General features: G+C 44.0%; 1 protein-coding gene across 1 annotated transcript in view; it reads left to right on the forward strand.

The window, feature by feature from the left end:
- The first annotated feature begins 1723 nt into the window (after positions 1 to 1723).
- The window catches only part of foxj3 (forkhead box J3), a 73915-nt gene continuing 49708 nt past the window's right edge, over positions 1724 to 25930 (forward strand). The window contains exons 1-2 of the mRNA XM_079747934.1: positions 1724 to 1909; positions 24710 to 25250. Coding sequence (XP_079604060.1) covers positions 24930 to 25250 — 321 coding nt within the window. The 5' untranslated portion in view covers positions 1724 to 1909; positions 24710 to 24929. The remainder of the gene's footprint in view (positions 1910 to 24709; positions 25251 to 25930) is intronic.

The raw sequence follows: 25930 nt of genomic DNA on the forward strand, positions 1-25930 counted from the left end.
CTGTTTCAACAACATAGTTCCACTGTGTATAACTGAATCATATTTTATCATATTTTATTTGTCGTTTTTTTAATTTCTCAACCTCTTTCCGTTGAATTGTGATCAACTGAATCTCCTGTATGCCTGGCAGTTATCACATTTCCGTATAATTGATTTAGCCCTAGTGGTATCTCTGGTGGTAATTTATTGTTTTAAACCTATTTTGGCTTGTTTGTCTACTTCCTTATTTCATTGTCTCCCTCTATGAAATCCTAACATTGCTCTACGTAGAAATACAACGGACAGTATTTTAGTATTTCAAATACTGTCAGTGCCCTATAGAGCTGCTGGGATCAATAACATACTAGGCTTTGGAGATTGCTATTTGATTCTGTTATTTCTGCATGACTGACTTCAGTCATAATCAGACATTATACACAATCACACTTTGGTCAAAATACTGTAATTTATATATGAAGCAAAACAGAACTTGGAACATTTTAAAATATATTGCTTAATGTTCCTGTTAGTTATGCATAAGTTCAGGTAACAATTCTGCGTTTAAGAGCCGTTTTACGTTTCGATTATCCAACGACGAATACTGCATTTGAAAGCCTGTTCGTTCTCTTGGAACGATCTCCTATCCTATTTGGGTATAATCCAATCTCATGGCCGTTATGAAGTGTTCAGTTTGATGGTTTAATTAGGTTACTTCGGGCGCTTCGCGTCAACCGAGATCAGCTCCAGCACCGCCACCAACAGTTGAAATAAAGAGAGACACTTCTATATTGATACCCGGCGCCCCCCATTGGTCGGGAGGACTCCCTGTAACCCCCCAGATGATAATACTAATATAATATATATGTAATAATAATAATGATCAAATAAAAAGTAGTTTTCCTGGTACTACCAACTAAAAATATACAGATGAATAAAATATATCGATCAGGCGTTTGGCTGTCGTCCAAATAATACTTCCAAAGCTAAAACGACATGTTTCAGTCCTTACTTCCCGTCTGGTCTAACTTTGTCTGTGTTATTTTGCAAGTATTCAATAATTCTCTTTGGAGAGATAAGTTAGTGGCCTCTCCTTTCCTATGTTATTGAAAATATCTTTTCATGATTTTATAGTTCAGTTTAATCTTTTGGCAGTGATTAAAACACGTGGTAATGTAATATAGAAATAATTTCACACAATGCCCACTAGAAGCACTGTTGCACTTTGTAACTGGACCACCGGTATACCCTTTTTATAATAAAATCTGTTACTAGTTTTCGGCAATTCGACCCAACCAGCCAATGAGCCAATTAAGTTATTTGTGTGATTTTGGAGTGGGACAGACATGAGTCAATGCTAAATATAACTTTTGAAAGTTCCTATGTAAATCATATCATAAGGACATGCAGGAAGCTAATAGGATTGATAGTGGAATTATAATTGCATGCTTTCAACTTTCAATTTTAATTATTGTTACATATCAGTATTATGTTGCTACTTGGGAGAACTGTGTCCATTCTAGTCAACACGTAGAACACCAAGTAATTGATCATGCTTTTTCGTATTTTAAGTTAACCTGTAACCTGTAATAACTTGATTTTTAGGGGAAGGTGAAATATCACCGCACTAGTTTATTTGTCCGTGGAGTGATGCTGGTCGTTGTTTCAGAAAGTAGTTCCGGTCACTTATCATACGGGAGAGTCCCGGATGTTGGCTCAGCTATCGAGAGAAAGGCGAACGGGGAAAGGCGGAGAACCCAAGCAGGGAAGCCACGGGCACACCGGCGAGAGTACAACGGGTCTGCACAGGGCGAGCGTCAAGAGCACAGACACCGCGGGAGGACACTTTCTGATGAAGAAGTGGAAGGGGAGGGGGCAGTTATTCCAAAACTACACTGGATTAAGAAAACGACATTACAGAGCTTCATCTAGAGTAAGTGAGCTACCAGCAAATAATACGGGAATGGAAGTTAAACTCAGGCCCATGAAATGGACGACTTTCATGGGGAAGTGAGCTGCACTTAAGTTCTGAGGATTGAGCATAGTGAATAGGCCATGGCAGTTTTCCATTTGCTGGGTTTGGGCACATGCTATTCTCTCTGGTTTTCTTGTGGTCAGTGTTTAACATGGTAGTACGGGCGATAGCAAATGTTTCCTGTGGTGTTCCTCCATAATTCTCGAAGTTGACAGCTCACGCTAGCTCGCTAGCACAACCGTACAACCAGTGACAACTGACAGAGCAACTTTGACAGCTAGCTAGCCCGATTGGTAGACAGCTAACTTATCTGAGCGGTGTCAGTGCATGGTTAGAAGAGAAGACAAGTCGTTTTGTTGTCGGTAATAGTCACTATGTTTTTCTTTGGACACTCTTTTGTCAGACCAGTCGCCCCCCTGAAACAGCTAAAGCTAGCAAGCTGGGATCGGAATGCAAGAGGATGTGTCCAACACGAACTGAGTCCACCACTGTTGGTGTCATTCTGCTCTTTGCACTGATGCTATTTGGTCTCGACGCACATCAGCTGTTGGAATGTGTTTTCCTTGTCTGTCAATACGATTTTGTCGGACAGCTTATACATTCCGCGTGAAAAGCGCGTACCTTCTTCGTAAACTAGCTGACCTATATTAAAAACTCAAATGTGTTGTGAGACTGAATACTCAACAAGTGCAAGCATGTTTCAGCAGTAATGCGACTACATTTTATCTTGTATCTTGTTTTTGGTCGCTGAACCCGTGTTTTGCATGATTGCTAAGAAAGGAAAGAAAAATTAGGGTTTCGTCAAAGGTTTTGCTGTCATATTCTACTTCATACATTTCTGATTCCATACCTGGCTTTGTGAATAGTATAGGCAAACCCATGCAAGATGCATACTAATAGTATGGCAGTAAATATGACTTTCCTTTGTAATTGCCTTTTATGTCAGCATGTACAGTAAAGGTTTCGTCTCTGTCATTCAGTGAGCAGGTTCATCCTTTCCTAAAATCAACTTAGGGCCCTTTTTCTTTGAACTGAGTTAACATAAACCCTTCGTGGTGGCAGATGCTAATTTATGTCTAACCACAACAGATAGTAAATCCCCCAGTGAAGTCCAATCCCGGTATGACTTTATGTTTCTTCTAATAAAATAGCTGTGGTCTTAGTGAGCGCCAATAATAAAAGGTCAGACCTGGTTTGCGTTTTAATCACCCATTCCTTAAATAGCATGGCTATGGCTTGTCGCCTGTATTGGCTAAGCATGCAACCTTGAATGAAAATAATGTTTAACTAATGTAACTCCACTTTAATGATTTCACTTCGAAGTTACCTAGCACTGGGGATTTATATTTGGCTAAGAAATGATTATTAATAAGAAAAAAAAAAGAATTATCCGGTTGGTTAATTAGTCATTCATTTGAAAACGAAGGATACAATGCATTTTTAACACATTTAATGTTCATGGCTCAGACAATGTCAGTGAAATTTTCAAAAATTCAGACAGCACATTGTTTTTGTACATTTTATAAAGTTCAGCGCACTGATTTATTTTGATAGACGTTGCACTTATATATTGTAGTAACATTGAACATGTCATTTAGACAGGATGTGTTTTTCCCATATACAACTACAAAGTATAAAAGTTATCATATATATACCTTTTTTTTTTGATGAATCATTTGTAGTCTGATCACACATTTTCTTAAATTTTTTTGTCTTTCATTTTCTTTCTTTTTTTAAGTTAAAGCGTCTGATAAGTCATCTGAGGCTGTGAAAGAAATGTGCAGAACACACCTGTCCTCACTGTAACTCTTTAACTGTGGAGATGTGAGGGATATTGTCTTAAGCATGTAGTCTGTATAGTGCCTGCGCCTTAATGGTTCCAAAGTGCTAGCAACCTCGCTGGTCCCTACCCTTGTCTGTGTACACACACACACACACACACACACACACACACACACACACACACACACACACACACACACACACACACACACACACACACACTCACTCTCTCTCTCTCTCTCTCTCTCTCTCTCTCTCTCTCTCTCTCTCTCTCTCTCTCTCTCTCTCTCTCTCTCTCTCTCTCTCTCTCTCTCTCTCTCTCTCTCTCTCTCTCTCTCTCTCTCTCTCTCTCTCTCTCTCTCTCTCTCTCTCTCTCTCTCTCTCTGTCCGTTGCTTATGGCCATATACTGGTACTCATACTTTCAAGCTCTTCACTTTAGACGGGTAAGCTCTCCGCTCAATGGGCCTAGGTTTGGTATAAACATATGCTGTTAAATCCCTTTTTGTTTTTGACATGGGTTATACGATAAGAAGTAGACCTACTTGGGATATAGGTCTTTGGATTATTAATACTCTTGGATGTTACTGTGGTTGCCATTTAGTAGACTGAATGATATAAATTATAAGGAAGGCTCAAACATTTTTAGTTGTAGTGATATTAGACTAGCCAGCTAGCCTGCATGGGCCTGCATGGGACTTGATAAATCCATATTGTGATAGACATTAAAAGTCTATTTCTGATAAGACAATGAATGTTTCTTGGCCATCAGCTCTGAACATTACTAATCAGCCCTACGTTTCCCCCATTTTATACTATGAATATTTCATTATCTAGCAACATATTTGTGATATTTATAATATTATTATTCCAAATTTTAAGCAAAGCAAAAAAAAGACATGTTTCCATGGTGCCATATATTGGGAGTGAATTTAGAGCTAGTTTGTGTGTGTGTTTGTGTATGTGTTTGCATACAAGGCCAGGGCCTCATTTGGAATTCAGCTGTGGCCCTGCGCTGCCTAGCCCTGTCTCACTGAGAGGCTTTTTTAATTTGTCCCCTTGTTGAAGTGATTATTCAAATGGCCATCCGTGAGATGCAGTTATCAGACTCCTGGTGGTATTTGAGCCTGTGGCAACATAAAAAGCCCCCCCCCCACACCTGAGTAGTTGGAGGCCACCCAACTACAGGTAGGCTATTCCTCTTTACCGTGCCCTGGTATAGACCACCGCATCTGGCTTGCCCTGCAGCCAATAGCTGACCAAAATAGTGGATGCTTTTGGCTGAAAAAATGCACAAAGGATGGCATTTTAGTTATTTTTGCAATTGGTATCGATGGAGTTTCTTACAAATTCCAGGTTGACCAACAAGCCCCCACTTATTTATAGTGCATAACTACAAAACCATCTTTGTTCAACGTTGATGCAAGGAACATGTATGTAGTTGTTCAGAGCTTTCCCCATGCACAACAAAAACACAACGTGTTATTTTTTTCTCCTCTCTTGTGGGTCTAATGTCGAATCACTGGACATTCTTGTAAGGGATCGCTCCCCATGCTTCACTTTCATTCAAGTGTGTGTGTGTGTGTGTGTGTGTGTGTGTGTGTGTGTGTGTGTGTGTGTGTGTGTGTGTGTGTGTGTGTGTGTGTGTGTGTGTGTGTGTGTGTGTGTGTTAGCTCACTCTTCATTAGCAATGCTGTGTATCACTAGAATGCAGATGAGCTCTGAAGCCATTCATCTCGCTGAAAAATGCCTCCCCGATTCTTGTTTGCAGTCATATTGTGTGAGACCACTTCTCCATGTTAAGGAAGTCTCTTCATGTGCAAGAGATCAGAGGGGGATAATTGCACTTAAGTGAACCTCATTTAGTGCTGGCTAGAGCAATTACTGTTACTGCAGTTCTAGGCTTTTTTTTTGGGGGGGGGGGGCCTGAAGCAACTGTCATTGAGGCTCTAAAGCGAGATATGAAATGGTGACTAGAATGACATTGGCATGGCATCATGGGAAATGAAACATTTTTGGCTGGATTTTAATGAGTTTTTTTGGGCTGTATTTGCTCAGCTGTTTTTGAATCAAAAAAAAAGCATGATTAAATATAAGCTACACATGGCTATTATTAAAAGTTCAACAAATTATTCGCAAGGTGTTTTAAAGGTGAAATAATGCCACCACAACTTATTTTGCAGGCAAGGTCTCCTGGGTTTCTCGAAGATGTTTTATCATTAATGTTATTCAGAAGTCAAAATTTGAGTTTTGCTCAGCTGGGTGCTTTAATCTATTTTTGCTGTAAATTAATGAATTTTTAAAGAGCCCCTTGCTGGATATGGATGGATGTGGGAATGCCGCACTCGTTCAGAGTTTTTCGAACAAGCCTTCTTTCCAACCCCCACTACAAACCCGGACTCACACCCAGGCACGCACACACGCACGCATCCACGCACGCACACACACACTTTAACCTCCTCGGGAGTGAGTCAATTTACCGAAGCAGTAGTTTCATTTTTTATTCATCCTGCAAATACACCGCCTAATTCTCCCTGTTTCAACACCCAACTCCCATCCACAACATTTCCAATGTATTGCCACGATGTCTGTAAACTAATTCTATACAGTCCCAATTCATTCATCCAGAGTAGGCAAGGGTTGTGGATATGGATCTGTTATGGAAGCATGTGATATTTAATTCATCATGTAGCTTTCCAAATAACACCAGCCACTGCGCTATTAGGGGCAACATTTCTCATTCAAAGTGATCGCCTTCACCTCCCCTGGTTGGCTCATCTTTTACTTTTCATTATTTTACAAAGGAAGCTAGTGCCCTCCGCTACAGGGCTTGATGGTTAAAGGTTTGTATGTCGGGGAGAAGAGTGGGCAGGGCGCGCCGTTGGGTGAGCGCTGGCAACACATGGCGGCCGCTGTGTAGAGTCCAGACTGTGCACATGGTCGGGAGCAAAAGCAATGAATCCACAGAATATGAACGACTGAGAGACGGTTCTGTTTCAAGCTTGGTTTAAGTTCCAGGGAGACTGGGCTACGCAAAATAGTTGGTTAGAAGGTTTTTTATGAAATGTAATACGAGCGGTGTGGATATCTCTGTAATATCAGGAGCTTTGAATACCCTCCATTGAAGTCAAATTAATTGTGCTTCTTTTTTTGCTAGACGTAAGACACAAAAGTCAAGGCTAGATAGTGGTTGTCATTTGAAGGAAAGGAGGATGTCTTCTGTTCTTAATGGATATCTAAAGGCACGGATGGTATATGACTGGCATGACTTCTGAGGCCTGAAATGATTTAAGAATTCATCTTATTGTTTCCTGTGTCCTTGAATTTGGTTCGCCCTGTAGAGCGTCAGCATATTTGACTTTGACTTCTTTATTATTTGTCCTGCGCTCGGTTGAAGAAATTGATATGCTTCTATAATTCACACTCTCTCACACTTTTCAGGGAAAGGTTTCTGCTAAGCTTCCAGAGCTTAGCTAATGATAATGGAGCTCCCACTATACTATTTGCACCTTCTTTTAATTACTACAGTGACTAGCTTGTGCTCTCGCAGCAAATCCAAAATTTAGCTCCTGGTAAAAGGCTAATAACCTGCTGAAAGAATGATGTATAAACGAGGTAATCTTAACCCTACCTGAAAAGGGATGCTTTTCAGTAGGACAAAGTTTGTAGGATTTTAACAAAACCAAAACTAACAAAATTACAAGACTGTATTCAGACCATAACTAGTATTACTCTTGCTACTTTGTTTACCAGCTTATTCTTGTGCTCTTGTTTTTTATTTTCAGCAAGCAGAGAGTGGAAGTTCTGCGAGGGATGCACAGCCCTGAACCTTATTAGGGAGGTTAAATGTAGGGTTAGGGAACTAGAACGACATGGCTGGCTTCCACCTTGCTTACGGTCTTTCTCGGACAAACACTGTGTGTGTGTGTGTGTGTGTGTGTGTGTGTGTGTGTGTGTGTGTGTGTGTGTGTGTGTGTGTGTGTGTGTGTGTGTGTGTGTGTGTGTGTGCCCCCCTGTGATCTAGAGTGCAGCCTGCCAAGTCTTGCAGATGGGACCCCTTTTTCTTCTTTTGGGTGGGAAGAAGTTGTGTTTGCTGGCCTGCAACTCACCAATGTCTCTTTGCCAAAGTCTTCAATATGATATACTTGTAGTTAAAGACGTTCTGCGTGGTTGTTTTCCTCGTCAAGAGTGTTTCTGGGGAAACCTGATTGATTATCTCTAGATGCAGGCTTTTGTGTGGCATCTTCGTCCTGCGATACAATCCACCCACCCACCCACACTTTAAATGCTGGCCACTGTTGTAGGTTACATTGAAGTTGGTTGGTACGTTAATCTGCTGATGATAACCGCCTCCCTTCCCCAGAATGCACACACTATGTAATTTATTCTTCCTCAAACTGTCTTTTGCATTTCCTAATTCTCTCTCTCTCACTCTCTCTCTGTCTCTCTCTCAACAACACGTCTGTTGAGAATAGTGAAGAATGCATCTAGTTACCCAGATGAGTCACACTTCCTCTGGCCTGCGTGCTTCTCCCTCCGGGTGGATGAATGAGAGGGCGCCGGGGCTGGCCCGAGGAGGGGCCAACTGAGGAAGGAGGGTTGTGTGGGTAGTGTCTGCGCGGTCTGTGTTCCAGCAACCCATAATGTCATTAAGAAAGTTGGTGTGTCTGCAATGTGCCGTGAACTGCGTAGTACAGTGAAAATTGCACATCTGATCTGTGTATGGGCCTTTTTTCCGAGGTGTCTCCTTGACTTTCGGGGCTAAGTCACAGTCACCCACCACCACCACCCTCCCATACGACGGAAGGCTTGTCCCCTCTCTCCGACCTGGCAGCACTGCCTTTAAGATAAGCCCCATTGACTCAGACTGCGGAGGAATGGGCTCGCACCTCAATTCAGAGTAATCTTACTCCCGATCTCTTCCCACCTCCTTTCCTCACTAGCTCAGGTTTGCTTTCTTCAGTGTAGTGGTGGAATGCAAAGGATGCAATCAAGCCTCGAGGAACTGCGGGAGTGTAGGTGCAGCTGTCTCTCGCTAATAACTTTGTTGTGAGGCAGGTAATTGAGATTGGGTTTGGCGGGGAGTACAAACCTGGATCACTTTGGTTTGAATCTCTCAGCTCCTTGCTGCCGCCGTCTAGGTTTAATAGCAAATCTAAATGTGTGCCAAGGTACAAGGAAGCCCTGTGACAGTCTTACTATTCGCAGACTGTCAGTATATCATTACACTCCTCAACAAGCGTCTCATCTCCGTACCTGCCCTGCCTGGTCCCTTGCCAGAAAGTATGAGTCACCAGAGACTGACTGACCTACTTTTTTTTTTTTCAGTCTTCTAGGAGTGCCAGAAAGTTAAATACAAGTCAATTAACGTGTGGCTAAACTCATACCGTTTTTTTTCTTTCTTGAGGCTTAGTAAGCATAATAGTTACCACGGAGCATCTCTTGCTGTTCTTACAAAGACTAAAGATGTGCGGCTGACAGCTGCTCTGATGGCTCATTAGCTGCAAAATGAATCCTGTCTCTTCTTACCTTGACTTACGCTTTTGACCTAGTCACTTATATTAGACCAATTTCCTGTATAGCCTATTGGTACGCTGCATAGCCTTTATTACTTTTCAATATAAATAGTTGCTCGCATTGATTATGCTTGCATTGGATGAAAAACCCAAGTTTTATGAATGAATGAAAGTGCCTTGAGCGACAGTACGTATTATTATTTTTTTATCTATACCGTCTTGTGCAGTTTGATCATTTACTCAAATATTTTGCATGGGCTCGAATCAAGGGTAGAAAGTTCAGGGTACACAAATTATTTTCTTAAACCACATGGTTCCCAGACCACAAGTTTGCTGCCCTCAGAGCAGGAATGAAACGAGGCATGATGATCAGTCAGATGAGCCCTGATGGAGAACGCGGCCCTAGTCCCCAGCGACTTTGCTTTTAATCACTCATTTAAATGCTTTTGGTTGCGTTGTTCCTCATTGCAGCAGAACCACCACCCCCCCCCCCCACACACACACTCCCCCCAGTGTGGTAGATTGTGAGGCCTTTGACTGCTCTTTTTCCCCATCTACAAGACTTCCCCCCCCTTTGATATGTCAGTTGTGTTTGAGTCTGCCTCCTTCGTCTCAACACGATGGGCCCTGCTTGGCCTGGCCCGCCCCCGCCCCCCCTGGCATGCCGCCCCAGGGTGTGTGTGTAGTCATTTATTCAGCTTCCTCTAAAAGACTGCCATGCCTTCACTTCCCTTCTAGTTTCCCTGATTAAGATGGCAGGCAGAGCTTCGGTGGGCCAGAAAGGCCAAACCTTCTGGGGGGGCGCTGGTTGTTCCAGTGGGGGGTAAAGAGAGTGAGTGTGTACACGGGAGACATTAAAGGACTTGATGCGCGCTGTGCAGCTCCGTTGCACTGCTGTTGCTTTACCAGGCTCAAATTGCTCACTGATTTTGTCTGTGTGTGTCTTTGTGTGTCTGTGTGTGTGTGTGTGTGTGTGTGTGTGTGTGTTTTGCCAAAATTGGGTTTCTGACAAAAAGTGATCATAATTAGGGCAGAGTAAATCAACACATCTTTGGTTTAATGTTGATTGCTGCTTAGGGCTCATCGCTAATAATTCCTGTCAAGTCATGAGAAGTGACTTTAGTTTTTGAAATGTTCTTGTGTGTTCTCTGATTAGAATTTTTCATATCACTTCTATCCAAGGGTGTTACTGCTTTCATACTTTCTGTAGATTTAATTATCTGGAGTAATGTGCACAGCATTAAGCATAAGGCCACCCCTTGGATGTTGAAAAAAAACGTGGCGCAATCGTTTTTGTGTGTCAGTCAGTGTATCAAATGCAGGATCCAAGTTGCTACTTGTATATAGCAAGCTGCTTTTTCCCATGGTATCTGGTTAAAATTGTGCGTAAAACTAAATAAATAAAGAAAAGCTTTGCGTTTCATTCTAAAATGTATTTTGGAATGAAGACTTATTCTTAACTAACAGATCTAATCGCAACTAACTTGAAGGTTAGGGAAATGAAAGTGGTGCATCCTAAAATAATTCTTAATAGTAGTTCTCGTTTTTGAGTCAAGAAATTCCTCATCAGGCATTGATAAAAGCGCATGACCCTAGTGTCAAAGTTTGTGTCAAACCATGTTTTACACAAAACACACCATATATTTGTGTGTGTGTGTGTGTGTGTGTGTGTGTGTGTGTGTGTATATTTATTACATGAACATGAACCGGTGTGGTTCGCAAAATGCTTCACGCATTTCTCCTGCCTTCATGATTGATTGCAGTGGATCAGAAGTCTGGCCGAGTCGACTCTCCCCTCCCTCTCCCCTCCCCTCCCTCCACTCCACAGTGAGTCATGTTGCGAGCCACATGACACGCCACTTTCGCCAAATGACTCATCCCCAACAAAAGCGTCTCACCCGGAGGAGGCCGCGATGGGCCTGGGATTGTGGTCTTCTTCTCTTCTAGGCCCTCTGCCCTGCAAAGGCGGCGCTGTGGGACATTTAAAACAACTCTTGACCATCGGTTAAGATGACCCGATGAGTTAGCGCAGTGAGCTATAGCATTTCTCTCTTTTTCCTATCTTTACAAAAAAAACCACACCTTTGCACTTTTACTTTCACGTTTGAAAGTTGGAACCGATTTAGTCGGCAGATCTAATTCCCTCCTGCTTATTAAAATTCTTCCGCAAAAAGTCCTCCAACCAATCAGAGCCCTTAACCTTTCCATGAAGGTCATGTTTGTTTTCTGCTAAGGAACTGCGATCTGCATGCGGCAGAGTATGCATTTATGTGTGTGTGTGTGTGGTTGTGTGGTGTGTGTGTGTGTGTGTGTGTGTGTGGGGGGGGGGGGCGGGGGGGCGGCAGCTTAAGTTGCTGTGATTTATAGAAATATGAATGAATTCCCTGGGCAGCGGCCCATCTGCTGTGTGGGTTGTATGAGGGCAGCTCCCCTTCCCTCGACTGCTTCAGCACTAAGCTACACGGGGAGGCCAGGCCCAGGAGAGCAATAAGCAGAATTACCCACCGTGTAGGCCTGCTACCGCACTGCACTCTTTGCCCTTGAGCAGCACACGCTTTCTCATGCTCCTCCATTGTAATAAAAACGCACTGACAGGTAATGAGGCCAAGACGTGTAAATGAGGAATGATGACTGTCTCCTGGATGTGTGCGATATTCTTTTGGAGTCGATGAAGACTGATGGCACGGATGGTGGCGTCTGGTGTTATGCGTGAGCACGCTGCACCGCTGAGTGGGTTAGCTTGGCAACATGCATGGCGGAACTAGTTTCTTTTTTTAATATGTTGTGTGTGTGTGTGTGTGTGTGTGTGTGTGTGTGTGTGCAACCACGCATAATGCCCTCTGCAAGACTCATTGCATGCATGTGCCCTGTCTGCAATCCTAAAGTAGAGCTCTCTCTGTCTCTCTCGGTGTGTGTGTCTCTCTCTCTCTGTCTCTCTGTCAGGCGAGTGAAGCTCTGCAGAAGCAGCCACTGGGAGTTCTGTTTCATCTCCTCCTCATTCTTCTCCAGAGCAGACATGCAAATCCGCTGTAATGAGCGGTGTGTGTGTGTGTGTGTGTGTGTGTGTGTGTGTGTGTGTGTGTGTGTGTGTGTGTGTGTGTGTGTGTGTGTGTGTGTGTGTGTGAAGGGGTGGCTGGTTAGGATGGAAAGGTATGTTGCGGGGAGGGGGGGTGTTGGATGGGGAATGTGCTCAGAAATGTTAAAGTGAAGGAAACTTAAAGCAGTGGTGGCGGGGGGGAGAAGAGAGGGGAAAATCAGGCAGAGCAGGGGAGGTGGAGGGATGATCTGATAAGAGGGTTATGTCGGGAAGATGGAGGTGGTGAGATGCCGTCTTCCTCTCAAATCAAGTGTTCATTAGTGCGTTGAGACTTTTCTTCGGTTCTTCCCTTGCATTCGCTTAAACACGCAGGGTGGAAGTTGCTGTGTCAGGTTAATTAACTGTGTTTTAACGTCTGAATAAATGTGACGAGGCGTAGCGCAGTGCATCGCAAGCAACCAAAGGCCACACGCCTATGGAGTCTGTTATCAAGATTTAGAATCTGCTTATTGTTTTACTTTGATATTGCCTCCCAATTCGAGACCGCCAATGATTTATATTCAAAATGAAAATATAGATGGGATTTATTACTGTGAATTGAAATTTTCACACTATTTTTATCTCCCTTCTGCAAATATGTGTTGCTATTGCTGTGTTGCATGATATGGAGGTTGAATGTAGGTTTTTACTTGTCCAGAAATTATGTTTGAGAACTATTAATAATCACACAAACTATATGTATCAGTTTATTTGCGTTTTTAGTTTTGAGAAGAAACCGTGCCGAAGTTGTGAATAATGGCTTACTATCATAGGTTTCTATATTTTTATCAGATCATGATCTGATTTTTGAGAGAGAGAGAGAGAGAGAGAGAGAGAGAGAGAGAGAGAGAGAGAGAGAGAGAGAGAGAGAGAGAGAGAGAGAGAGAGAGAGAGAGAGAGAGAGAGAGAGAGAGAGAGAGAGAGAGAGAGAGAGAGAGAGAGAGAGAGAGAGAGAGAGAGAGAGAGAGAGAGAGAGAGAGAGAGAGAGAGAGAGAGAGAGCGAGCGCATTGTAGTGTCTTATTCCAACCGGAAGTCAGCTAAATTAACTTTAAGTACGGTTCCACCATATGTATATAAAAAAAAAAAAGCAGGTAGAAGTTCATACAATAGAAGGTGGGCCATGCTTTTTGTGCTGGTACAGGTTTGTGTATAGCAGAATATGCACATTTCTTAAGAGGAGGTAGCAGGCAGCGTCATGTGACATTTATTTTTGCAGTCCATGAATTTTGCTGTAAAACCCATTAGCATGCCCCCCAGCTGTCCAATAGCTGCATAAATGTGGCTTTATTCACTCATAAAGAATTAAGTCCTAAATCAATGTCTGGCTGTATTGGCCTCTGGTTCCATCCAATAATGTAAAACACTCAAGACTTTTGATGAGCTTTGCAGATCGATGGGAGGTTAACAGCCATTTCACATGGGCTAAGACCTACAATGTGTTACGAGGTCTTTATCCCTCGGGAGCAGCTCTGACGTCCAGAGTTAACGTCTGCCGTACAGCTGCAGTTGAAGTGTGAGGTGCCCAGTCCTCGCTAGCAGTAAACTAATGTGAACTAACATGCAGTAAAAACAATGAATGCACCTATCGGCGTTTACTGATGGACACTTCTCAATTGGCCTGTTGCACCAAATTGCAAGTGAGACAGATAAGCCATTTTTGCAAGACATTCTGCGGGACTCTCATAGAACGAGTCAAAATGTCAAAGGGACGCTCCAAATGCTGCCTCATGCATATCCTCATGCCCCTGCCTCCCCTCTCTGAAGGGAGTGTTTCTATATGGTCTCAGCCTGGCCGGTCTGTCGTCTCCTTCCCCTTGTCTGTGGTCAGACTCTCGATTAAAGCACTGCACTACCTGGCGGCCTCTCGCACGCTGGAGGAGAGCTCCCCCGGCCTTATGAGCCCGGCTAGCACAGGGAGTGCTGCTGGAGTATGTCATTGAAATTCCTGAGAAATTCTCGAGAAGAGGCAGCTTGACCCCCCCCCCCCCCTCCTCCGGCGTAAGTCCAATCAAAGAGACGCCTATTCCCTGTTTTTCTTACAGGCTGATAAGTCCTCCTTTCCTGCTCACCATGTTGAATATATGACCTGAAGTTATTTCCAGGCCATTTGTGTGTGGACTTGGCATTAGGCAACAGTAGTTTGGGTTATCAATGTCAAATAGATATTGATATCGTTTTTTAGGATGAGACAAAATATGGTGCCTTGGATTGGGCTTAGTCATCATATTATAATATAATTTGCTATTGGTTTTTTGCTTGTTCAAGCTCTATTACTAGTCTAAACAATACCGGGTCATATTTTTGATCTTAAAAATTGGCTGTTCTGAGTGAATGATGCTGGTCTCATCTGCGTTTTCATTAAGTCATACATTGTTTCTTAAACCTTTCTTAGGTAGGTGACCAAGGTTGGATTTGATGCTACAACGTAAGATGCTGCTATGTTATTGATGCACAGAATTCAAAATAAATTCTTTAGTCATTATTGCCCAGCGCTTGTTGGCAATGGCGTGGACTCGCTGGATCTTGCAGTCCCAATTTACGTACAGGCTGTTCTCTATGCTAATTATAACGTGGGTTTCCTTGGTCTTTTGGTTTTCATCCATGACAGGGCGAAGCTCCCTCAAGGTATTTTCCTGTAATTTCTTGAGAGACTTCAAACACACATATATTAATCAATGTTTTGTTATGATCACCTGTGATGTGTCTGAGGCAACGATACATTCATGATACGCATCCAGTTTGTTTTCCTTTCCATGGGCCTGAAACCACGTGCCTGCTCTCATTGTTGCAAATACTCCCGTTTTTGTGACCTGTCCTGGCTGCTCTGAAGCAATAACCTGATGATGTTGATGAGGAGGATGAATCGCTTTTGCGCCAGCGGGTATTTTAACAGCAGAGTCAAAACCAACAAAGACTGCTGCTGCTACCACCCCATCTTCCACGCTCCTGATAAATAGAAACATTGTTTCCTGGAAACCAAATTAATTGAAATGACCTGCCTAGGCGTAGGAGGGAGATGGGGGCGGGCGATGAACAGGCATTCTCTCTCTAGCTCTCGCTCTCTCTTATCCCCCCCCACAGAGACTAGCCATATACCTCAAGCAGACGCTGTCGTCTGCTATTCTCTCCTTAATCAGCCATAGACACAAACCGGGCTGCTCCAGAATTAGCATTGGCTTCTTGCGAAGAATGCCCAAGGAATTTATAAGCCGGTATAAACATAGACGGTTCCCGGTGATGCAAGACAAGCCGGGTTAAATTCCACAGCTGCCTGTGATGCCTCCCATCTCTGTGTCCAGCACAAGACATCACGGGCTAAACGCAAGGTTCCAATGAATATTGGGCCATTTTGCTATGTGGAGTGTTTCACCATCACCATCAGGGTGCCGTACAGGGACATGCATGAGTTGATTGGTTGTGAGATTGTGACCTCACATTTCATTAACAAATGGTTTTGTGAGGCAGGGAAGAGGCAGTAAATCTAGATTGTACTATGTGAGGTTAATATTTTGAGGACATGCATAAGGATACTATTTAGAGATGGATCTTTCCAAGAATGTATGGCTTAACCAGACTACGCAACTTAGCTTGAAGAGCTAAAATCCTTTTGGGTGGGCTCACTGTCCAGCTCTGCACACACATGGACCCTGTAACAAGAGGTGGAAAATTCCAGGTTCACAAAGCCATGTCTATGCTTCACTCCTTTAGTGACCATCTGATTTCACTCACTATTTTTCTGTTGTTCGCGGGTCATTTCCAAATCCAGATGGACGATGGGGAAACAGGAAGGACTTTCGCTTTCTCCACCTGGAATTGACCTCTACTTAAAGAAGAGTCTTTCTATGACAGCTTAATATGGCATGAGGAGAAACAACGAAGGACAGAGGGGAACTGTCTGTTCAATTGAACAACCTCTGGTCAATCATTTCATTATCAGCATTTTTCACAGCTTCCCTAGGATTTCCTACTAAACAAGATGTCCTACTGCGTTACTTGACCTGTCGCAGTCCGCTAATGTTATTCAACCTCCAGGGAATTTAAAGAGCTCAATGTATCAAGGGTAAAAGGCATGGTTTTATGATGGTGATTAAGCACTACGCCGTGAAGCCACTGCTACTGCCTACATGTTTCCGTTCTCCATACTTGAATAAGCCTTGATTGTTTTCCTGTGAATCAAGTGAATGTTGTTCTGTGAGGGTGCACAGATCTTGCGGTGGTTCGTCTGTCCGATTGTACGGCTTCAACTAAGGATTTTGAAGTTGTTGGCTTTGAGATATATTTTGATTAAACCACCAGTAAAACGATCAGTATGGTAAATGTCAGAAATAATTGCAAATAACCATCAAATGTTCCAAAAGCCCAAACTGATGTCTTTGGGAGCTAGAAACAACTTATTGCATACTTTTAATAGCAGAGGAAATACTGAATAGCAGGTCTGAAGTTCTAATTTGCAAATGTTTTGCTATGTTTTGCATGTTTGAATCTATGATCAAAATTAGAGTCTGTTCGTTTCCTTATCGATTAACCACTGAATCATTAGATCGGTGCTTAAGTGTGTTTGTATGCAAATAGCCTATGAATACTGAGGCCTTTTCATGAAGGTACAGTAGTAGCATTTTAAATGGTGTGTTTGTGTGTGTGCGCGTGTGTGTGTTTGGTAAAGCTGTGAAATGAGACGCCGGTGGAGTCAGAGAGCAGAGCTGGAATGGCTTAATGATGCAGCAGCAGCATTCAGCCCCCGTCAGGCAGCTAACTCTTTAATATGCTGTTAATTATTTCTGAGAGATTGGATATTGATTAAAAAGCAAAGCGGTTTTAATTATGACGCCAGGGCTGGTGCCATCCCAAGTGAAGACGATGTGAGGCGTTGACGCGAGAGGAAGGTCTAAACGGGTCGACAGAACCCTAAGCACCTTCGACCAACCGCCATGTTTTAATGTCATTATTTAGCATGGCGTGGCTTTGTGAGCTGGGAGATAAGTTGGGTGTTCTTCGTTAGTGTACTCACTCACTTTTTATGCACACCTCAGTTACTTCACTATCAGCCATGGAGCATCCGATGTTAATCCACTGTCTACATTTGATATTCATGACTGGGTTCCTGGACTGCTCAGCGTTTCAGAACATGCGTTCGCCCACCTAGATAATAACTTCCAATTCATGCTTGGGTAACTTGAGCTTGTGTTATTTTTATAATTATTTATTTTGCACGTTTCTGTTGCACTGCCAAATTATGCGAGTACAGGGAGTGACCTGTGAAAAGGTGTCTGTGTGTGTGTGTTTGTTTATGTGTGTGTGACGATGTTATGTTTGAGGTCTGTAAAAAGAGAGGGGGTAAAAGAAATACCTTAACGCCATTTGAAGTCGCTTTTCAGCTGTAATAATAGTCTAAAGACATAGACTGCATGAAAAGAAGTTGTCAGAGCCCGCCTCATACATTTGTGTTCCAAAAATACAAAGGTCAAATGTTATTATGTGGATGACTCATAGTAACCAATTTTTTAAATATTTATTTATTAATACATTTTTTTGCCCATCTATTGCATTTATTGCTCAGTTGAATTGCCTGCCGCACCAGAGCATTCCGCCTGTGTGATCGTCTTTGCTTCAAGTGTCTGTACTGGTGCAGCGGTGGAATAAATGACTTGAGGCACTCGGGGGGGGCCCGACACCCAACCCCTCGCCCTGCTGCGCTGCCTGGAAGGCTGGCTGAGGATAAGACCTGGCCCTTGGACGGGACCTGGGGAATGCTGATGAGAATAGGTACTCAAGACTGCCACCAAAACGCTTGCTCTGCCAGTGCCTTAAGTGGTCTATTTGTGATTCAGCAGCAGGCTCTTGCAGGCTGCCAGGCTGGCGTGGAGTCGAGCTCCCAGGGGGAGAGTGTGTTAATGTGGGCCCTGAGGCCCGTGGACCAGGGTAATTGGGTTCGCATGGTCGGTGTCAGGGCACCCCTACCACGGCCCACACAAAGGCCATCTCCCAGCCAAGCTGTTGGGGACAGAGAGGCAGGCCCTCCTGATCACTGCCCTGATTCACTGAAAAGGCTTATTTAATTACTGGAATGTATGCCCGGATTGTTGCACCAGTCCTTTTTATTTTTTTTGAAGGGCACACAGACTGGAAAATGAGCCAACATCCTGGGGTTCGTATGTATTGCTCTCATCTCCCCAGCTCTCTCTCATTCTCCATTTTTGTCCTCCTCCCTCGCCCCCTGCCAACCCCTGAACTTGTGCTCCTAGGGTTATCGCTGAAGGGTCATAACTGCTGTGAGAGTGTCTATCTAATATCACGGTACGGCGTAATTGCTCCTATGTGTCCATTCAGATTCCTCTCCCTCGGTTTGGACTGTGGCTGTATTATGGAGGTCACGTTGTTGTTGTTTGCTGCATAGTCTCCTTGAGTTCCCTGGCTAGTCCAAAACTAGCTTTCAGCAGCACCCAGACTAATGCCTAAACTTCTAGGGTTTTTGACATTGGGTTCAAACTGCAGTTTTCTCACAGGGAAAATGCCTAATCGCTCCTGAATTCCCTTTCAATCCTGGCTGGACCTGGGTCTGCAACTTCTTTACCCTAAACGTCCCTTAATAATGCTTTGAAATAAACTGGAAGCTAGTATCGACAATACAAAGTACACATTATATTGATTGCTTTTATAAGGCAGTTATCATGCTGTAAGAGCATTTTGCAATATAAATATTGATAAGCATTATAATCCATTTTGTCTGTTGTCCAGACACACAACAGAAAACCAACTGCTTGTGTTTAGGACATTCTCCAGTACTATATTTAAGCCTGGTATCCAACACCAGTATAAAGAACATCCCTGGAACTACAAGGAACCCAGCCTGGTTTTCCTGGTTGGCGAGCTCCTATGCTGCCTTCACCTGCTCCTCATCCTTGTGTTGATTGGCAGAATAATTACAGGCTTGATTTTGTTCGACCAAAGGCAATGTGGAGACCATGGGAGTTGTATAAATTGCGGCTGCACTCGTGAGGCGGCACACACACACACACACACACACACACACACACACACACACACACACACACACACACACACACACACACACACACACACACACACACACACACACACACACACACACACACACACACACACACACACACAATGGCTAGCCAGCTTCCAACGCTGGCACGTGAAGCGTCAAACCCGCAGCGTGGAAGACCCGCCTGGCACCTAGTGTTGCTGTAGGCTGCAATAAGCTGAACAATGTGCTCAGCCACGTGTGCACTGAAGCCATAATTGACACATCCTAAAAATGCAAGTAAGGATTTGGTTATTAATGCTTTATTCCTGGGGGTGGGTTTCAGCGGAGCCATTAAGCCTTTAATTGAGAAGGAAATGGTACATTAAAAGCTATTGCTTTGGCGTTGGTTTTTTACCTACTTTATTTCAGTTTAATGTATATGTTCGTATGAAGATTAAGGCTTAAGGTGGTTCCACTGGCACAGTGACAGTGCTGCCTCTGATAGCCAGCCGCAACAGTCCCTGCCTTGTTGCTATTTGCGATTGTCAGTTTGCTAAAATAGCTCCTTAAGCCCCGTGCCTCCAGGCTTGGAAAAAGCAAGACATCATTTTTTAACAGAAGTACAGGTGAGCCACGGTGCACACGCACTCACACCATCCCTAGGAAAACACGCCCTTCTCCCCCGCCTGAAATAATGCTGTTGATATGGAAGGTATGGGCCGGGCCGAGTCGAGAGCAAAGATGCCAAAAGGCTTGTTACCAGGTTACCTCACTGTTGTTGTTGTGAGTGCGAGTGCCAGAACTTCAGGCATAGCAGAGGGAGCTCGCTCGGCGAATCCCCTCTCCTTTGCCAAGTTACCATCACACTACAGGAAGATTCTTGTCATAGGAAGCCTCTTTCTTTTGTTCCTCTCGATCTCTGTGTACATACGCACATACAGCCACTAAACTCCCGGCACTTAACCATTATGTGAGGTAAATGAAAAATAAGACGTGTGCGTAGAGTCCGCCATGTTATTCTTGTCGTGACATTGTTTGCAACGCAATAATAATAATAATTATATATATATTTTTTTCAATGCTCAGTTCAGGCAGCAGAACTTGGAGGGCCTTAATGTCTTCGGCTGTGACATGCGCTGCAGGAGCGCTCAGCGTGACAGATGCATGACTGCAGTAAAAAGGGGATTAATTGCGGAAATTGCAGATAAGTGCAGGAGAGCGCTGCTCTGGTACCTATCAACAGTCTTGTGTTAGCAACAGAGAGTGGGGCTGTAGCGTGGCCATTCTCTGAGAGAGGAGACGGCGGTAGTCCTTATGGAGATCCCCTTGTTACTGGATGGGAGGCGTCTAGGTGTGAGAGGAGTTAAAAATAGACTAGTTTAGACGCATGATATTTGGGTTTTTGTTTGTTTTAGATTGTATCTTTGTGTCCATAAAATTGTTTTTAATCTCTTAAACTGGTTGGAAGTATTGGTGCACCTGAGGTGTTGTTTTTGTCGGACGGTATTTTTGTAAATAATATTTTGATAATCTTAAGGAATAAATAGTTCCAGTGCATTCAAAGTTCAAGCTAATGATTTTGCAACAGTGGAAATGCGGAGCGGACGAGCGGTGCTGTATTTCTTTCCATTTATCTTTTTTATGGCGCAATCCCTAACATTCAAGTCTGTGTACTTCCCTATCCCAGTTCAGTTGACATCATTCATTGTGACTACATTTTCTTGAGTGATCAACGGCTGTTGCGCCACTGTCTGTTGCTACATTTTCGTCTTCTCTAATAGGAAGAGGGCTTGGCACAAAGATAATGACGTAGACGTCAATGTAACTGGGCAACTCCAGACTTGGCAGACAAGACACAAAATGCAATCAAACAGTTGCTGTCAGGGCTCTTTCGGAAATAAAACATTGATGAGCTCCGTCAAGAACTTGGCAAATTAAGACGTGGATGCTTTTAATTTCTCCTTCAGATGTAAGGCTACAATTTAATTCCCTTTCGGGGAACAGCGTTCCTCTCGTTCCAAATATGGACGCTTTGCGCTCTCCCTCGATGCTCTTTCTCAAGAACAAATTAAAGTTGGAAGGAGAACCATTTTAGTATATATATATTTTGCGACCATGCCTCAAACACACACATAGACACATATACACGTACACACGCCAGTCCCCCACCCATCAGCCTCTGGAGCCAAGCTGGTCGAAAAAGCGGTCCCATGTGTGGGATTGCAGTGTCTGCTCTCTTGTGCTCATAACCATGATGGGCCTGAACTCCCTGACCCTCTTCTACCCCATCATGCAAACCGCCTTCTCTCCAACTCCCCCTTTATTTGGTCCCACTAAAGCTCTTCAAGCACCAGCCCTGGTTCTACTGTGCCTTCTGTATCCCCCTCCACCACCACCACCACCACCACCACCACTCTTCAAACTCTCCTTCTCTTTCTCTGCACTGCTCTCCCCACTCATCCCCCTACTGTCTACATCCAGCCCACCCTAACCCCCCAGAGCTGCTGGTGAATGTGCCCAGACAGTGTTCCTTGACACAGCAGCAGGCTAGGGCCTGCTTTCGCTCTGGATCTCCCCTTTGTGTGTGTGTGTGTGTGTGTGTGTGTGTGTGTGTGTGTGTGTGTGTGTGTGTGCGCCGTACTTCATCATCCTTGCCACAGCTCAAGGTTCTTCAATTAAGACAGTGACGCGGCCCCACAGATTACGGAACCATCTGGATCATTAGCATTGGGGTCAAAGGGCGTTTGCCTGCGTAGTGCCAGGGGTGTGCCTGCCATCAACATGCTACCGGCGGCTCACCTCTTAATAGCGGCAAAAAGGACACCACCCCAACTCTCTCACACACACACACAGTGATGCTGATTTCCATGGTCAAAGATTGATTTGATTGGCAAATAGTATATTACTTATGTTGTTGAACCCCAAATGGTTGCATTTTTTTTAAACTTGGGGATGATTGTTTGTAGAGCAGCATCGCATCGCTGTGAAAACAGTTACACTAATTCCTTATAACCTTCAAACCCATCCAATCTTAGTGATTTTATGGGTTGAATATATAAATGCACAGGGACAAGAGTCTGACTTGTGTGTCTGGTGATAGGAAGCAGTTATGATTGGTTGTGCAAAATTAGGAATGGCAAAAAAAACAAACAACTGAAAATGACGCCATAAAACTGGTATTTAGGTAGGGACTTATTTTATATTTTGTAAGTTTATAAATTGGTGGTTCTGACACATTAACAGACCTGGGGCTCCGTTGATGTGATTTCTAGGTCTCAACTTCTGTCTCTAGCTGCCTTCCACCGCACCTCAGACATTTGTTTGCTGCTTGTGTCATTTGTATTTGTTTTCAGTAGCAACGATGTCTATTGAAAAGACTCCTGGGATATTTTCCACCAAATGGACTTCCACCAATACTAAATCAAATCTGAAGATAAGGTTCTGAAGCAGTTATGGTCTGTGTTGCCATGTTGGGCTGTTAACAGGGCGGATGTATCTTCCTCATTGTTTGTTTGTCTTCTTGGAGATAAGGAGATCTCCTATATGATTTGCTGACACTTCTGGCGGTTGTCGGTCAGCCATCCCGCCAGTCAGCCAATCAGAAATCTTGTATTTGTTATACTTTGATTTTATTGGCTGCAGGCTTTTCACTTCACCCACCCACATCGGAACAACACGATATTTGCATGGATGACTGAGTAGTCTTTTTTTTCTTTTTCTTTTTATAGCCAGACAGTCACAACTTGGCATTGAAAAAATAAATCCATGTAAAACCAAAGCACCTACATTAAAAAAAACGACACAGTACATCCGTTTGTCTCAGGAAGAAGGGAAATGAATGTAAAAGGAAGGACAAGAACGTGAACATGGCCTCTCTCACAGCCCAATTGAATGTACCCCGCACCGTATTTGGTTTTGTCACCCTCAGATTCTATGTTTTGTATGTTTGAAAATATGCTTTAATGGTCTGGCTCTGGCCAGGAGGCTCCCACTGCTTGCACAGTCTGGATGTTGAATTAGCCCTGGGGTAGCCTTCACCCACTGTGAGAGATCAATGGAACAGTCTGACTTGTGATGGTCAGCTACCGATGTAGTTGGACTAATTTAAATACATTCCTCACCCAGAGCGGAATTCTGACTTGCTGCAAATGCACAGCCAGTTTTTTTTTATACCAAAAACATGAGCTAAACGCATTGATGCCACACACATGATGATTAGCGTGCAAAGAAAAACACGGCAATTATATTCAATTTAATGTGTCCATTATCCTGCTGTATTATTCTAGGTCATAGGTCATAGGGGACTTGGAGCCTATTCCAATTCACTACACATTTCCATCAATATCCTTTCAAATATATGAATGCAAATATATAGGGCAAAATAAACTAGGGTTAGGTTTGTTAAATTATTTAAACATTAAATAATTTAGTTTAATAGTTTAATGTTTTGAGATGACTTCCATGAATACGGCAAGATTGCAAATGTCCAAAAACATCCATTCAGTTCATCTGCCCTTATTATCGCCCATGCATACATCCACGCTTGGACCAAAATACTGGAACGGCTAAAAGAGGCACAACATATTGCAGCGTCATTCCTGTCCGGGGGCGGGAGAGAGGGCTCTGTCTGCGTAGACGGCCTGCGCTGCGTGCACCTCTGTTTATAACCAAAGACCTCCCTCCTCTGCTCTATTTTAGGGAGGTGAAGGCAGTTCATATAGGGAGGACCGGGAGAGACAGACACGCAGGGGGGTGGGGATTGTGGCCTTCACAGAAACGGCATACGTGTGGCAGGACAGGAGGAGGAAGGACGGGACGGCTGGCAGGGCCACGCTGTGCTTGGGTTGTTTTAAGGCAAAGGCTCCATCTGGGCGGAGAAAGGGCGAGGGGAGACGGGGAAGGGAGAGCAAAGGGAGGGCGCCGGGCTGGGGGTGGGGAAGGGGGGGAAAGGGGGCTTTACTACCCTCAAGAGAGTCGGAATACCTCCAGAGCCATTCCCCCATTTGGCTGGCAGTTGTGAAAACAATTCCCTTGCATTTACTCTGCTGGTCTCTCTCTTTCTCTGGTGCTCTCTTGCTCTCGCTCTCTGTTCAGATGAAGTTCCAGCTATGAGTCAGCTTTGTGAGCAGAAAGTGTGGAAGGGGGGTCGCTTGATTTCTCCCGCACAGGAAAAAGAAAATAGACCCGTGCTGCATAGAGAGACACTCAGAAGTTGTTGCTGAGCATACTGTTCAGAAATGCATCAAAACAACGTTCCCTCCTTAATAACATTTACATTTACATTACATGGCCATGCCATGTTATGCTCTTACTTATCAGCCAAGTATTTCAACATTTATTTTGTAACCGAATAGTCCACTGACTAAACTGGCCCTCTCTCTCTTCTTATTCCAGACAAGGCTGAGCTGTAGAAGACCGCTGAGCCCATGTCCTGACCTGAGGGCAGCCCTGATTTCAGCCCCCCAGTGACCTGGTCTGCAAGTTACCGAGCAACAGCTCAACCACTGCCACCACCACCACCACCACCACCACCACCCACAACAACTTCCCACCTTTTCCCACCTCGACCTCCACCCACCCCAGCCCCTTTTTCCCGGGCCAGCCTGCCGTCACCATGACGTCGGAGCTGGAGAGTAGCCTGACCTCCATGGATTGGCTGCCTCAGCTGACCATGCAGGCGGCAATCCGCAAGGCAGATGCCCAGAACGCCCACGGGCCAGGCATGGGCAAGAAGAGTGCCATGCTGGACCCCAACACCACCCTGGACCAGGAGGAGGTGCAGCAGCACAAGGACGGCAAACCACCGTACAGCTACGCCAGCCTCATCACCTTCGCCATCAACAGCTCGCCAAAGAAGAAGATGACGCTGAGCGAGATCTACCAGTGGATCTGTGACAACTTCCCCTACTACAGAGAGGCGGGCAGCGGCTGGAAGGTGAGCAAGAATAAAATATGTTTGTGGATGTTGTTTTTGAGGTACTCCTGGTCATAGGCTGTTTGTTTGATGATTGACTGGTATGGGCTATCTGGATGGTTACCAGAGTTACATTAGGGTATCGTGTATATCGGCGCGTATGCCCAATACAAGGGATGGAATACCAAAAAGTCGTACGAAATATATAGGAACCAAAGAAAAGTCAGAAACATGCAACAGACTGCTTTGAGAAGGACAAGGTCAGAGCATGTCTTTTATTTTTCTTATTATCTTCATCTCTGAAGGAACAAAGATATTTTCTTTCTCGTCCCGTCTATGGCACAAAGTGCTTTCCTGCATTTTATGTGGAACTTCAATTTGGTCAAAATGCCGATTGAAACACGACCGCTAATCCAGTGGGAATCGGGTCTTGTACCTGTGATAAGCAACAGCCAGGCAGGGGAAAGAAATGTATCACTGAGCATGTGCAGTACCCTCCTCACATGCACATGTGCCGTTGCTTAACCAAGATGTTTTGGTCAAGACAATGGATTCTGCTTACCGAAGCTACTTAATTGTTAAGTAACTGTTTTTAATATACTTTTGGTCAAAAATAACCGAAAATATTGTTTACATATGTTTTTATTTTTTATTTTGTTTCATTGAGGATATCAACCTTTTTGGGGACATAATTCTGAAAG

Source organism: Pollachius pollachius, assembly GCF_949987615.1.
Source record: "Pollachius pollachius genome assembly, chromosome: 12".
Lineage (NCBI taxonomy): Eukaryota > Metazoa > Chordata > Actinopteri > Gadiformes > Gadidae > Pollachius > Pollachius pollachius.